General features: G+C 47.4%; 1 protein-coding gene across 2 annotated transcripts in view; it reads left to right on the top strand.

Annotated features, from left to right (window-relative positions):
* The first annotated feature begins 1857 nt into the window (after positions 1–1857).
* Positions 1858–15337, top strand: part of PARVA (parvin alpha) — a 182177-nt gene continuing 168697 nt past the window's right edge. The window contains exons 1-2 of one of the 2 annotated variants that reach the window (XM_022555644.3): positions 1858–1980; positions 2170–2392. In XM_022555644.3, coding sequence (XP_022411352.1) covers positions 2257–2392 — 136 coding nt within the window. In that variant the 5' untranslated portion in view covers positions 1858–1980; positions 2170–2256. Of the gene's footprint in view, positions 1981–2039; positions 2393–15337 lie in introns of those variants that run through there. The other variant, XM_022555643.3, reaches the window with a different exon arrangement.

Below are 15337 nucleotides of genomic sequence, written 5' to 3'. Positions count from 1 at the left end.
TTGTAGATGCAAAAGCATGCATGAGCAGTTTAAGAGATCTCCATGTATAAATTTGACCATGTCGTATTTAGAACCTAAGCCCTGCATACGGAGGTCAGCAATTGGTGAAGAGTAGAGAACCACAGAACGTTAGAGCTGGAAGTGGTTCTAGGTGCCCGAACATCAGTGCATGAATCAGCTACATCAAAATCACCTGATGTAATTAATCCCTGTTAAAAAATACCTATCCCTTGGTTTCACTTCAGATGTACTGAATCAGAATTTCTAGAGACTGGGCCCATGAATGTAACAAACTCCCTAAGGGATTGTGAAGCACAATCAGGTTTGAGAACCATTATGTTCTCCCACCACTTCATTCTGTAGATGAAGAAACAGAGACTCAGAAATGGGAGTAAACTTGTCCAAGATCACACAGCTCAATCACACAGCTATTGAGCTGTGTGTCTCATGATTCCCCGATAAGAGTTCCGAGGGTGGAGATCAGATTTTGGACATATCCTTATGTATAAAATATCCTGAACAAGAATTATGAATGATGTAATCAAAACAGGATTCTACTTTGACGTTTCAACATGTCTTTAAGGCTTATCAGGGTGGTGGTGCGGGAGCGGGTGGTTATTGTAATCTCCCGCATTAAAATTCTAGCAGTCATTGTGAGTTCTCTGCTTTCTACTAGGTAAGAGGAAACAGCTAAAGCATAACTTTCAAAAAAGGTCAAATTACGACTCTTAAGCAAAGACAAGATGACACATATCTGCTGAGGATCTATTGACCGCTTTGTTAAATTTATGTTCTCAGGAATCATTGCTTGTTAGTTGGCTGACTGGCTCAAGTAAAGGTGGATGGGTTATTACAAGGTTTTAGGAACATGTCCTCGGAAGGAAGCACAGATGGCCCTCCTGAGAACTACAGGTAGGCCCTCAGAAGAGGTTCTAGGTCTAGGCAGCTACTCCCATGGTTTTTCATTACTCAGACCACAAGGCTTCTTGAGCACACTTCGTTGCTCCATTGTTTTGTTTCTCTGCTCATCGGCAGGCCTGTGACTAAAGATGGACGCCCCCAGTCTTGAGTCTGCATTATCATCCCTAAGTGCTGGACTTCTGACAACTGTCTCTAGCTTAGATTCTTGATGGAGACTATCTGATTGGCTGCTCTCCAGTCAAGCATTAGGGCCCTTTGGGTCAGGTGATCACTCGGGGTCAATCAGCTGTAGCTACTTGGAGGAAACACAGTTGCCAAGGGGTTGTGTGAGTGTGTGTGTGTGTGTGTGTGTGTGTGTGTGTGAAAAAGAGAGAGACCCGGAGACAGCCAGGGGAGCCCAAGTGAGAACCTCAAGTGGCCAAGGACAGTAAAATGTGCCTTTTAATCATTTCCAGCATGAGTCCTTGAAATGCTAGCTTTTGTGCCACTCCCCTGTCACTCTGTTGTTTTCATTTAAGGCAAGATAATTTGGGGGCGGGGGAGGGGTGGAGAGGCCGTTCTCACAGGTGCCGATGGCCGTACCTTCCCATTCATGTTTCCACCTACATTTGGGATCCTCCTTTGTACAAGCCATTGAGCTGCTAGAAACATAGATGTCTCTAGGTGTTGGCCTGTACTCATGAACTTCAAACTTCTCACTCTTGGTTGGGGGTGTAGAGGAGGTTGACAGTCATGGATAAGTGCAGGAACAGCTGGATGTGTCCAGCTGGTGGGGCCCGAACACATTTTGGTTCCCTCTATTTCTTCCTGAGCAGGCTCACTCTCTTTCATGGGCACAAGACACGGGCCTAATAACTACAGTTTGAAATGCAGGGGAGGAGCGAGCTCCTCACCCAGCAGCCGGGCCAAATCAGCGGGAGACAGTAGCAGGTGGGTTCAGTTCAGCAATCACTGAACCCTGGGTTGGAGCGAGGAACTCTGCTGAGTGCGGAGCCGGGACAAGTACGGCATCCAGGCTCCAGGGCTCCCAGGCTGAGAGGGTCACACACACCGAAACAGGTAAGGCCGCACGTCCTGCAAGGGGCAGATCTGGGGCATCCTCCCTGCTCCGGGCAGCAGCGGGGCGCGGGCCCCGAGCGCGCAGCTCCTTTCAGGGAGGAGGGCGGCGCGAGGGAGGGAGAGAGGGAAGGGAAAGGCGAGCGTGAGCTGCCTCAAATGCTTGGAATAATTCCGCTTCCGTTTGGAAAGCCGCAGCCTCAGTCCCGCCGCGCCCGCCGCGTCCGCCCGGCGCCCGCTCCGCGTCCCGACCGGCCCGCGGCTGCCCGCTTCGTCGCCATGGCCACCTCCCCGCAGAAGTCGCCGTCTGTCCCCAAGTCCCCCACTCCCAAGTCGCCCCCGTCCCGGAAGAAAGATGACTCCTTCTTGGGGAAACTCGGAGGAACTCTGGCCCGGAGGAAGAAAGCCAAGGAGGGTGAGTGCGGCCCGGGCCGGCGCGCTGCCGGGCGGGGGGCCGAGGGGCCGGGGCTCCTCGGTCATGGCGGGAGCGCGCCGCGGGTGCCCGGCGCCGGGGAGCGGGGCGCGCGTTGGTGCGGGCGCGCGCTGCCCGGGAATGTCTCATGGGGCCGGGCCTCGCCGCAGCCCTGCTCTGGGTCGCCCGGGCGCTGCCCTCCTGGGCCCCGCGGCGATCGGGTGTGGCGACTCGGGCCTGCAACCAGGCGACGCCCGCGCTGGGCCGGGGGCCGAGGAGGCGGCGGGGCCTGCCAGCCCGGAGGCGGCGTCCTCCCCTGGGCCTCAAGTCCCCGCCTTCTCCGCGCCGAAGGCTGGCAGTTTACAAGTTTCTTCTGAAACTTTTCTGGGCGCCGTCATTCTCACTCTTTGCCTTCATTGGTCTTTGAAATCAGATCATTTCCTAGACCTGCTGAAGTGTACGGTAGCAGCCTTGGCCTCTGGATCTCTCGTCCGTCCCCAGGGCCCAGCAGGGCTCTATTAATGTGTAGATCAACACCAAATGTTTGTCGGACGAATGAGTGGAGAGGTGGCTGTCCTAGCGGTCCCGCCTTGTGATAAATGCTAAACTCACACCCAAGGAGAAAACCTCGATTAGACACAAACACACTTGTAGCATCCTGGGATCTGATCTGACCCTTCTGTGAACTCAAGAGTTAAGGGCTCTCGCAAAAACCATTTCCTTTTTCTCACCAGGGTGAATTGAGGTGATCTTATTTTTTTCCAGGACAGTTTACATGTAAAATATTTTGTCCCATGGGCAGATTTTGCATCCTTTTTTTTAAAAATTGAAGTATAGTTGATTTACAATATTGTGTTTGTTTCAGGTGTACTGCCTAACGATTCAGTATTTTTTGCAGATTATTACAAGATAATGGGTATAATTCCCTGTGCTATACAGTATATCCTTGTTGCGTATCTACTTTATATATAATAGTTTGTATCTGTAATCTCACACCCCTAACTTGTCCCTCCCCGCTTCTCTCTTTCCTTTGATAACCACAAGTTTGTTTTCTATGTCTGTGAGTCTGTTTCTGCTTTGCATATACATTCATTTGTATTATTTTTTAGATTCCACATATAAGTGATATCATACAGTATTTGCCTTTGTCTGGCTTAATTCACTAAGCCTAATATTCTCTAGGTCCATCCATGTTGCTGCAAATGGCAGTGTTTCTTTTTTATGGCTGAGTAACATTCCACTGTGTGTATATATATATATATATATATATATATATATGCACCACATCTATTTTTTTTAAACACCTTTATTGGAGTATAGTTGCTTTACAATGTTGTGTTAGTTTCTGCTGTATAACAAAGTGAATCAGCTGTACGTATACATATATCCCCATATCTCCTCCCTCTTGCGTCTCCCTCCCATCCTCCCTATCTCACCCCTCTAGGTGGTCACAAAGCCCTGAGCTGATCTCCCTGTGCTATGTGGCTGCTTCCCACTAGCTATCTGTTTTACATTTGGTAGTGTATATATGTCAGTGGTACTCTCTCACTTCGTCCCATCTTACTCTTCCCCCTCCCCGTGTCCTCAAGTGCATTCTCTACGTCTGCATTTTTATTCCTGTCCTGCCTCTAGGTTCATCAGAACCATTTTTTTCTATTTTTTAGATTCCATATATACGTGTTAGCATACGGTATTTGTTTTTCTCTTACACCACATCCTATTAATTCTGTCATCTATTGATAGGCACTGGGGTTGCTTCCACATCTTGGCTATCGTAAATAGTGCTGCTATGAACATTGGGGTACATGTATCTTTTTGAATTAGAGTTTTCATCATTTCCAGATATATACCCAGTAGTGGAATTGCTGGGTCATATGGTAGCTCTATTTTTAGTTTTTTAAGGAACCTCCATACTGTTTTCCAAAGTGGCTGCACCAATTTACATTCCTACCAACAGTAGACAAGGGTTCCCTTTTCTTCACATCCTCTCCACCATTTATTTGTAGCATCCTGATTTTTATTTTGAATAATGAGGTGACAGTCGGAAAAAGGGCTAGTGACTGGTGTGTAGGTAGAAGATGCTTAGTTAAAAAAATTTTTTATTTTCATAGACTTCAGTGGTTTGGGAATAAACATTTTTAAGTTCGTGATGATGATATGTAAAATAAGTTTCATGTTCCTGAGTTATCTTAAAGCATGAAAAAGAACTCAGTGTTGAGAATTATCAAGTTTGATACAAAGAACTAGACTTCTATTCTCTATATTGAATTGAGAAGCAGCAAAACATATCCCCAAAAATGTCCCTGCCCTCCTTCCAGTGTGCTTATTTTGGAAGACCGTTGTGTGAGCAGTGTGTAGTTGGTAACAAATTGTGAAACCCTGGATTGGAGAGTCTTTTCCTAGGTATCCCTGTAACTTTTTCCTACAGTGTTCCCGATATGGGCTCTCCAGCTTGAGACTGGGCAACTGAGAATTACTGAAGCTCATGACCTACCAGAAGTGCTCACCCCACTTTGCCAACTCTTTAGAAAAGTTTACTTTATATTGAGCTCAAAGGTGGTCTCTCTGTATGTACTACTATTCTGTTCATGCAGCCAGGAGAACGAGTGGGACGGTGGCTCTTCACTTTCGCCAAGTGGACCAGCCTGTTTTGTGGAGCCCCTTGATCAGTTCAAACATCCCTCTGTTCCAGTAGCTGGTCCTCACAGATGAACTTCATGGCCCCCTGGTATCCTATCTTTTCAGTTTCAGTCAGGGTCCCTGCAAGAAACAGAAGGGCACATTAGTTGGGATTTTAAAAATAATGTGGTGAAGGGACTGTTTACAGAGATGTGGGCAGGGTGAAGAGAACCCAGAAGGATGCTGAGACACCTAGGAGCTACCACCAAGGGGAAGCCATGACCACCCCTAGGCCTGAAGGGCCAGGGGAGCAAACCGCAACCCACTGAGAGCTGGAGCTATGGAAGGGGCGCTGCCTGATAGGAACTGTAGCAGTAGAGGGACACAGCCACTGTTGGAAATGTGGAGATGGAGCAGGGAGACAGTGGCGCAAGAGATACTTGCATGTTCTCTCTCTTCTTGCCCTTGAACCTCTTGCTGGTTCTTCCCATTGGCCAGACCCCGTGGGAAGTCACCAGGGCAAGGGAATCTGGGTGATGCAATACGTCGGGGTCAGCTCCCTTAGGGCACAGAGCAGTGCAGAGAGTAGATCATAGTGGGAGTGTTGAGAAACGGAGAATAAGTAGCAGACTCTCAAAGTGAGCTGCCCAGAAGTCAACATACTATGGTGGTAGTCCGGTCCATTAGGACAGGGCTGTCACCTCCTTTGTTCTAGCAGAGATACCACGTTCTATCAATGCAGCTGAGGCTGCTTTCCTTTATTCTGCCAGCAACATCACAGCTATCTCTGAGCTTGTTACCAGGTCACTCAAAGACATTTTAATGTTTGTTGCTCCTAAATCATTCCCTTCCCTATCTTGGATTGGCTCAGTTGGGTTTTTGAAACCAAGGGCAAGATCTTATTTTTATCCTTGTTATAGTACTTAACTGTTAAGTCCTGATTCTGTTATTCAGTCTATTAGCTAATCCAGGGGATGTAAGGGGGTGAATGGAAGAGCATGTGCTTCTTCTAAAGGGATGCCGTCACCCAGCTATAGCCGCTTGCTGCTACACGGGGTGGTCCTGCAAAGTCAAAGACGGCAGTGGGGTTGGTCTGAAATGACCTGCTCTCGGCGAGCACATGCTGGATCTCAGTGATCGGTGCTTTCCCTGTCAGGGGCCCACTAACCATCTCTTCAGTAACAATAAGGCTAGGTCTTGCTCTGGATCCTGCATGAACTCACAGCTCTGTGCTTTGCAGAGACTGCCTTCTTCTATGTTCCCCCTAGTGTTCTGGAACCTCCCATTCTTCATGATTGCTCAAGATCATGGACGTTGGTCTATCCACAAATTTCCCCAGTGCTTTGGCGTAGAATTCTCCTGGGCCCAAGGACTCCCATTCATTCACTTGAAACCTGTTGTGTCTCACAGTCAGGTACACGTTAGAATATTTAGGTCAATAATTTCATATTAAAAGTATGTTTTCCTAAGAATACCTACTAACATATATCATAGAATGACTGGAAGTCTCATAAGAATATAGTAAAACTAATGATCACTCCTGTGTTTCATAAGAAAAAATAGCATGAGGGAGGCAAGAGAGAATAGAGCCTAAAAGCATGGTCTTTGGGACCAGACATATTTGGGCTTGATTTCTGGTCCGGCTCTTTATTTATTGCTATGACTTAGGACAAGTTCCTCAATGCTTCAAAACCTCTGTTTTTTCATCCATAAAATGGGAATAAAAATTCCCTCCTTACATGGAGGTTGTGAGGCTTAAATGAGACAAAGCATGGCACAAATAATGGAAGCTATTAAAATTGACAGCTCAGTTTTAAGTAGTTTTTAAAATTTGAAATAGTCTTTTCATCATGGACTGCAAGAAGATTCTGCAGGTTCTGCAAAAAGCTTCACACGACAGTATGAAGCCTGTGTAGCACTATTTTGGTCCTTTAGAAATTAGGGATCTTTCTTTGCAAGTCAGATCATCCTGTTTCCCAAGATGTCACATTTCAGCATTTAAAAATACCTGGTCCCATTCTCATGAGTTGTAGCTAGGTAGCTTTTGTTTTTCCTCTGTGGATCTTCTCGTTTTGGGTTTCCAGTCCCCATTTACGCTGTGTAGTTCTTAGACTACCCTTTCAGAGTCTACTTGCCAAAGGGCCACTTTTCACCTGCCTTCCTCCAAATCTGTCCTCGCGACTTGCTCTTTCCAGGAATGTCATCTTGAATTGTATCTCCCAGCTGAAGGTGCCCTAAATTAGGCCTGCAGCAATGGTTATTCCTATATTTTAACCACTTATTTATTATCCCTCAGAGTTTCTACATTTTGTCTGGTGCCCAGAGTGTACCATTTTGGTTCTCATTGGCTGTCCCGTGTAACTGGGGGAAATCCCCGAATTCTGCAGTAGATTTATGGTTTCTAGAGTGAGCAGAAGCCTCAGCATTGCTGAGCAATCCTTCTCTCCTAATCAACTTGCATCTTCATTTTCCAAAGTGCCATGTTGAAACCCTTGTCACTCAAGCTCTTCCCCAGACCTTGAGATAGAAAATTAAGTGCCAGGTATGAACTTGTTCAAATTTTCTTCACCCCCCCCCCACCCGCCAGTCCCTTCTGTATCTTCACCTGTCCTTTCCTGTTCCCTCCCTCTCTTAGTCCCCTCCGAGGAGGTCCTTTCTTCCCTTGCTCATGAGGCCTTTCACTTCCACTTCTTCCCAGACTTGGCATAGCCATATCCTTTTCCTCATATCCCCAGTCTTTTTCATGCTGCTCTAGCACCTTAACATCTGCAAATATGCTTGAGTCTTTGCCATTTGTAGACACTCCCGATGCTGGTTTCCTCTTAGTTGCTCACCAGAGGTCTTGGAAAAGTTGTCTGCACTGGCTTCCCCTTTCTGAGCTCCTAGTCACTTGCTGATCTGCTATTCCCATTCTTTCACCAGTTATTTATTGAGTTGCCTGCCATGTGACAGGCACTGTGTTAGGTGCTGGGATATGGCAGGGAACAAACAGACAAACATCCCTGCCTTCACGAGCTTGCCTTCTAGTAGAAAAGACAAGATTAATTGGTAAAATGTACATATTGTATTAGAGTAGTGATAAGTGCTCTAGAGCGAAATAAAGAAGGGAAAGGGGAAATGGAGCGTTGTGGAGTGACGGAGGAGGGATGGTTGACAGTTTTAAATAGGGTGGCTAGAGAAGGCCTCACCGAGAAGGGTTTACTTGGGTAAGGTCCTGAGGAAGTGGGGGAGCACAGTATGTGTATCTTGGAGAAGAACACTGCAGGCAGAGGGAAGGGCAGATTCAAAGACCCTGAGGCGGGAGTGGGCCTGGTGTCTTGAGGACAACTGTGGAAGGTGGTGAGATCTCAGGGGTAATTAGAGTGAGGGGACAGCTGTGTAGTGTTCTGGAGGCCATCGTAAGCCTGGGGCCTTTACTCAGAGGGACGCGGGAAGTTTTGTGACGAGGAATAACATGATCACGCTTGCTCTGATGGTGGTAAGTGGCTGAGGGGGGCAGGAGTGGAAACAGGGAGGTGAGTTAGGGGGCCACTGTAATGATCCAGGTGAGAGACAGAGGTGGTCTGGCACTGAGCGGTAGCAGTGGAGGGGTGAGCGTTCAGTTCTGGATATAGTTTGAAGATACAGTGGATAGGGTCTGTTGAAAGATCGGATGGAAGGTGAGAGAGTAGAATCAAGATGACTCCAGGGTTTGGGTTTGAACAAACCCAAAGATGGAATTGACGTTAACTGAGTTGGAGAATTCTACAGGAAGAGCCGATGTGGGGAGAAAGAGCAGGACTCTCTTTTGGACCTGTTTAGTTAGAGGTGCCTCCTGGACTTCCCGGGGCCATACTGAATTCGCAGTTGGTTCTAGGAATCTAGCTCAGGGGAGGGTTCTGGGCTGGAGGCACCTCTGTGTGTAGGTGTACTTAAAGCCATGAGACTGAAGGAGATCATCAAGGAAGGAGTATAGGACGTAGAAGAGGTTCACGGACTTTCCAACATTTAGAAATTGGGAGATGAGGGGGAACCAGCGAGAGAGGCTGGAAAGGAGTGACCAGTGTGATAGGAGGGGAAGTGGGAGAGTGTGGACTCCTGGAAGTCGATTGAAGAATTTATTCTGTTCCCAAGATTTACACTTCACTGGCTAAATTCTCCAGAATCCAGTCTCCTTTTCAATCGTCACTCCACTTGGGCTCTTGGTGGCGTTCGTATTATTCAACTTTTTCTTTTTATAAATTTATTTATTTATTTGTTTGTTTGTTTGTTTGTTTATGGCTGCATTGGGTCTTCGTTGCTATGCACGGGCTTTCTCTAGTTGTGGCGAGCGGGGGCTACTCTTCATTGTGGTGCATGGGCTTCTCATTGCGGTGGCTTCTCTTTGTTGCAGAGCACAGGCTCTAGGCGTGCGGGCTCAGTAGTTGTGGCAGATGGGCTTAGTTGCTCCGCGGCATGTGGGATCTTCCCAGACCAGGGATAGAACCCATGTTCCCTGCATTGGCAGGCGGATTCTTGACCACTGTGCCACCAGGGAAGTCCCTCAACTTTTTCTTTCTCAAAATTTCTTAAAATTCTCTTCTCCCTTGATCTTATCCACACTGAATTGTTCCCTGTGTCTATTTTTTTTGGACTCCTTCTCGAGCTTCTGTTATTTGTTTACCTCTCAGCAGCATTTCCCGGGGTCCTGACTTCACCTGCTTTGCCCTCTCATTCTGTTTTCCTCTCCATGGATTATCTCACTTACTCCCATGGCTTCAAGGGCCACCTGCCCATTTGTGGTCCCCCAATCCACATCTCAAATCCAGATCTTGTACCCAGATACATCTTTCCACTGTCTCCTGGATGTTTCACGGGATCCTCAGATTCAGCATGCCTGTAATGGAATTATTATTTGTCCCACTTGCCCAAATCTGCTTCTCCTCTTCCACCATCCCACCAGCTGCCTAAGGTGGAAATGTTGCAGTTGTCCTCCGTTTCAGAGGTCAGCAACTTTTTTCAAAGAGGCAGATAGTAAATATTTTAGACTTTGCTGGCCCTCTGGCCTCTACACAGCTCTGTCCTTGAGGCCACAGATGATAGGCAGATGAACCAGCGTGGCTGTGTTCCAATGAAACTGTACTTATGGACACTGAAGTTTGAATTTCACATAATTTTAATATGTCACAAAATATTCTTTTTCTTTTGTTCTTTTTCAGTCACTTGTAAGATATGAAAACCGTTCCTAGTACTGGGGCTGTGCAAAAATGGATGGAGGCTGGATATGGCCTTGGGCAGTAGTTTGCCCATCCCTGCTCTGTTTCATCCCCACAGCCAATCATCTCTCACGAAGTCCTGCTAATTCTGCCATCTAAATATTGCTGCCTTAATTCAGGCCTCATGAGTGCTCTTTGTCTTCTTTGGGATTGCTTATTTTATTAAACTTTAGCGTCTTTATTTTCCACCTGCAGTATTGCCGTATCCACCCCACTAGTCTCCCTAGCTCTGGTCCTTTTTTGTTCAACTCACCCTTCATCCTTTTGCCGATATGTGGTTTTATTAAGCACCGAGATAACATCTCCCCAGCAAACTTCTTAGCGTGGTGTTAAGTCCTTCACAGTTTTTCCGTGGTCTGCCCTTTTTTTTTTTTTTTTTTTGCGGTACGCGGGCCTCTCACCGCTGTGGCCTCTCCCGTTGCACAGGCTCCGGACGCGCAGGCTCAGCGGCCATGGCTCACGGGCCCAGCCGCCCCGCGGCATGCAGGATCCTCCCGGACCGGGGCACGAACCCGTGTCCCCTGCATCGGCAGGCGGACTCCCAACCACTGCGCCACCAGGGAAGCCCCGTGGTCTGTCCTTTTGGTGTAGTCTCCGTTATATCCCTTTCAAGAAGCCTCCATTTTAGCTATACGAAACTGCTCTTCATTCCCCAAACACATCATGTTCTTCCACGTGTTTTCACCTTTACACATGTGGCTCCATGTTTCTGGAATGACCTTCTTCCCTTCTCTCTGCAACAAACTCCTGTTCAATCATTGAGACCCAACTCAGATATCCCGTCCTGCTTGATGCCTTCTGTAGCTCCCCTAGGAAGAGTGAGACGCTTCACTTTGTGGGAAGACGCTTCCCTCTGTGCTGCCATGTGGCTGTGCATGTCACATTATGATGAGGGTTCTCCTCCTGTGCCCCTCCTGCCTGGCATAGTATTTAACACATAATGATATTGCAGTTTCTATGGAATGAATTTCCCTGTATTTACCTTGGTGAAAACAGCCCACCCCTAACTGGTTGTGTAAGCTTAGACAAGTCTCTTCCCCTTTGCCCGTTTCTAACATCAGGCGATTAGGCTAAGTAACCTTTCAGGGCCCTTGCAGCTCTGGTATTCTATGACTTCGGAGCTCTCATTTCACCAGGCTTCTCTCAAATTCAGTTTTATTGTCTGTGTAGGGTGGTCTGGGAGTGACATCATCACAAAGACCTCTTTCTTTCCTCCACTAATGAAGGCACCTCTGTGTCGGGAGGAGGAGATGGAAACCAGGATAAGTGGGCTGCGGCCCAAGGACACCTCCATATTAGGAATCGGTCTCCTTGTCTCATGGAATATCTCCATTTGGTTAACAAGCGCAGCTCATAATTATGTTTTAGCCATTAGTACAGGAGGAGAGATGAAATCCTTATGTAAACATGTGTAAGCATCTAAAATCTCCACTTACTGCCATGGGAAAAAGAACACAGTTGAGGAAAGCGCTACAACAATTTTAATAATAAAAGACTTTAAAAATACTTTTAAAAATAAAATACCTTAAAAAAAGATGTAAACATTCTCTTACATATTCAATATGTTCTGTAGCCTGCAGTCAGTAGGAAATCCAAATGAGGGCTTTGCCTGAGGACCAGGGCCCCCGGGACAAGATGGCCTCATCCTTTCTTTTCCATCTTCCCTGTAGACTCCAGAGGACAGAAGTTGTATTTGTTCTGTTCACATTGTATCCCAGGTGCCTAGCACAGCATCGGTACTTAACAGGTGCTCTGCAAAGCAGTATTTAAGTGCCGGAAAGGTCAGTGGGGATAAGATGCCCAGGTTACTTCGAACTCTGCTCTAAGCTTCGATGACTCTTCTGGGGCCTTGATTCCATCCAGGCCTGGTGTGTGTGTGTGTGTGTGTGTGTGTGTGTGTGTGTGTGTGTGTGTGTGTGTGTGTGTGTGTGTGTGTGTGTGTGTGTGTGTGTGTGTGTGTGTGTGTGTGTGTGTGTGTGTGTGTGTGTGTGTGTGTGTGTGTGTGTGTGTGTGTCTTAGAAAACTGCCTCCCCACTCCCCTCAGGAATCTCTTTGTGGGAAGACATTATCACTTAGCTCTGTTATTTGACAAACACACAAAGGCCCCCAGAGACCAGAGGTGTGGGTCCTAGAGTCTGTGGGCACGGATTGGGCAGCGGCAGCAGAGCGCCTGAGAGGAAGCCCACTGGCCAAGGGTGGGACAAGGCCAGCATTCTTTGTTTTCATTTGTGGAAATGGCATTGCACACGTTCATGTTAAAGTGCTTCAAGGAAGAAGGACCGAGGTGGAGTAGCCTAATTGCAAGGTTTGGGGGAGACAAGAGAAACGTGCAGATGGAACTCTACAAGAGAGATTCAGAATCCCTTTCGCTCCTCCAAGTTGGCCCTGTTCCCCCGCCCCGTTTACCCCTTCTTGCCTCTCTCAGCTTCATTTACTCACTAAGTGCAGAACTAAGGAAATCTGAAAATCGGCCAGAGCCCGGCCACGATTGTTACTTCCCAGCAAGGGAGCTCCATCACTACAACTCTCCCCACTCCAGCCCACCAAGAAAAAGAACCTCCCAAAGCAGAGGGTGGCTGATGCCAGGCCCCCCTGAGCTCTGCCTCGCTCCTGTTCATGGTCGCTGCCTCCTTGTCAGGCCCGGGAAGAATATCTGTGTGGGGTGGGAGCCCTCTAGCACTCGCTTAAAATCTGGTTCTCCTAGCATTTACTAAGTGATCATTCTGTTTGCTCCGAACATACCCACCTGCTGCAGCCTTAGAAAAACCAACTTTGTGACTAGTGTCATTGGCTTCCCTTCAAACCAGCCCTAGGGAAATGTTAGGCCATGGATGGAAGAAGCAGTGAACTTCATCAGTTTAAACAGGAATAGTCTTAACTACCGCACACTCTCTTGGGGGAAGGAAGAATGAACCAAATCACTTAGCTCCTGACTTTTTAAATAAAAGTTGTTTTTTCTTCCCCATTATAAAATTAACCCATACTTATGGGATTTATGGGAAAATAGAAAGAGAAAACAATCATGCAATGTTCCAATTCCCAAAGGCAATCACTATTAGGATTTGGGGTGGTTTTTTTCCCTCTTTTTTCCTTCTTTATAACTTTTCTTTTTTTATAATTGTAATTATACCATGTATATTATATAGATAAAAATTCTATATCTTTATTTTCATTTATTATAATGTAAATAGTTTTCATGTTATTATAGTTTTTAATTAAACATACTTTTTATTGGTGCATAATATTCCACTGAGTGAATGTCCTATTGTTTACTTAACCATTTCTTTTGGTGCTTTAAAAAATTTTTCTAGAAATAATGCCTAAAGTGTTGTTGTTTTTAAATATTCAGAGTAATTTTTTTTTTTGACTGGAGCTCCAGAAGTACAATTATAGGGTCAAAGGGTAACAGTTGGCTTGCTTACTATCAATATTTTATAATTGATAACCAGGAGACATGACTGCTTTTGGATCTGGGTGGTCTTCCTTGTAGGTCGTTTGAAAGTAAAACCAACATTGTTAGGCTGAAAGTTTCTGTTCCTGGCAGGACCAGGTCACCTGTCGGGTGGGGTAGGATGGGAAATGAATGGGTCAGGAGAGCACAGATTTCCATCCTGGCCACTGATACGTGCAAAGCAAGCTCTAGTACAGGCAGGTCTTTATTTCAGAACATCCTTTCATGGCCGTTCTTCACCCTTCCATGGCCTGGTCTATAACAGGACCCAAGGTGTGTCCGCCTTGGCAATAATCATCCTTGAAGTCACAGCTGCCACCCTCTGTCACTCTGAGTTCTCACCAGGCGCATGTAAGACCCAGTGGAGGTTTGTTCAAGAAGCCCCTCCTTCCCTTGATCACTTCCTCCCATCTCCTAATCTCTGAATTCTTGGACTTGCCCCACAAGTCGGTAACCACAGACAAATGGGAGGTAATCGCAAGACAGGGGGCTGAGTGCCACAGCAGACAAATTTGGATCTCAGGGGTGAAGGGCCCCTTAGGCGATGTGGTGCTTTCAAGCTGGGTCTTGAAGCCAGAGGAGGAACCCCACAGGCTGACAAGAGAAGGGACGGGATTCTGGAGCCTTCTGAGTTTCAGGTTGGATTTTGACAGAGTGGGCAGGGCTGATGCCTCTGGGGCTCAGTTTCCTCAACCTGCTTAGGAGGCAGTAGTCAGGTGTCCCATTTCATCTCCTGAGAATGGATCAGAGCCAGCTGGAGCATGTAATTATCACACCCAGCACCCCAGGGAGTATTTCTGGGGACTCACTTGTGGAGGCAGATCCCCTCCCTAGGAGTGATGTATTGCGGGCATTTATTTCATCGCTGAGTCATATCCCATTTCTCTTCACTCATTCCCTTATCTCTTTTAAAATCCAGAGGCAACTCCCCTCTTCCAGGCTGTGAAAAACGCAGCCTGACCCTGAGGAGCTGGGGATGATACAGCAGCTCTCCTGGGGCTGAGGATGTTGGATGGCAGATGGGCAAGGCTGCCGGCCTGTGTCTGCTCCCTCAATGATGTAAACCCAAGGTCGCAGAGCTCCCGACTACACCACAGGGCTCGGTGGAGCCAGGCTCTGCACTTGTCTCTTTCTAGGAAATGTTCATCGGTAGAATAATCTGCCAATTGCAGTATTACATTGACTTTTCAATTCAAAACAATTCTTCCTAAAGCAGTTTTTGTCCTGGCCGGCGTGGCTTTGGCTATGGGGCCTGCTGGGAGGGAAAATGCATCCTGTGGGGCAGGGAAGTGAGAGAGGAGTTCAGGAAGAGGGTCTGCAACACCAGTCACCCAGTTTCGGGGGCAAGGGCACTCCTGGTCCGTGGGCACCGAGATGGCAGGGTGCAGGGATCCCTGCCACCTTTTGGGTGTCTGAGTCCTGAATCAGGGAGGCTCATCCAAGTGTAGGTGGGGTCTGAGATTCAGGGTCCTGGGGACAGAAGCTGGCAGAACCTAGCAGGCAAGTCAGGACCCTAGCTGAGGAGGAAAGGAGCAGGGGCAGGCTAAGACTCAGTGTGGACTCGGGATTCCCTGGCCCCCCAGAGTGGAGGTAGGAGGGGAGGCTGCCAAGGCTCATGGGAAGCCTGGGTCTTGCCTCGCTCAG

This window comes from Delphinapterus leucas, chromosome 7 (assembly GCF_059928025.1).
Source record: "Delphinapterus leucas isolate spDelLeu-1000000601 "Yukka" chromosome 7, BTC_Dleu_Yukka2, whole genome shotgun sequence".
Classification (NCBI taxonomy): domain Eukaryota; kingdom Metazoa; phylum Chordata; class Mammalia; order Artiodactyla; family Monodontidae; genus Delphinapterus; species Delphinapterus leucas.
This window is presented reverse-complemented; position numbering and strand designations above follow the sequence as displayed.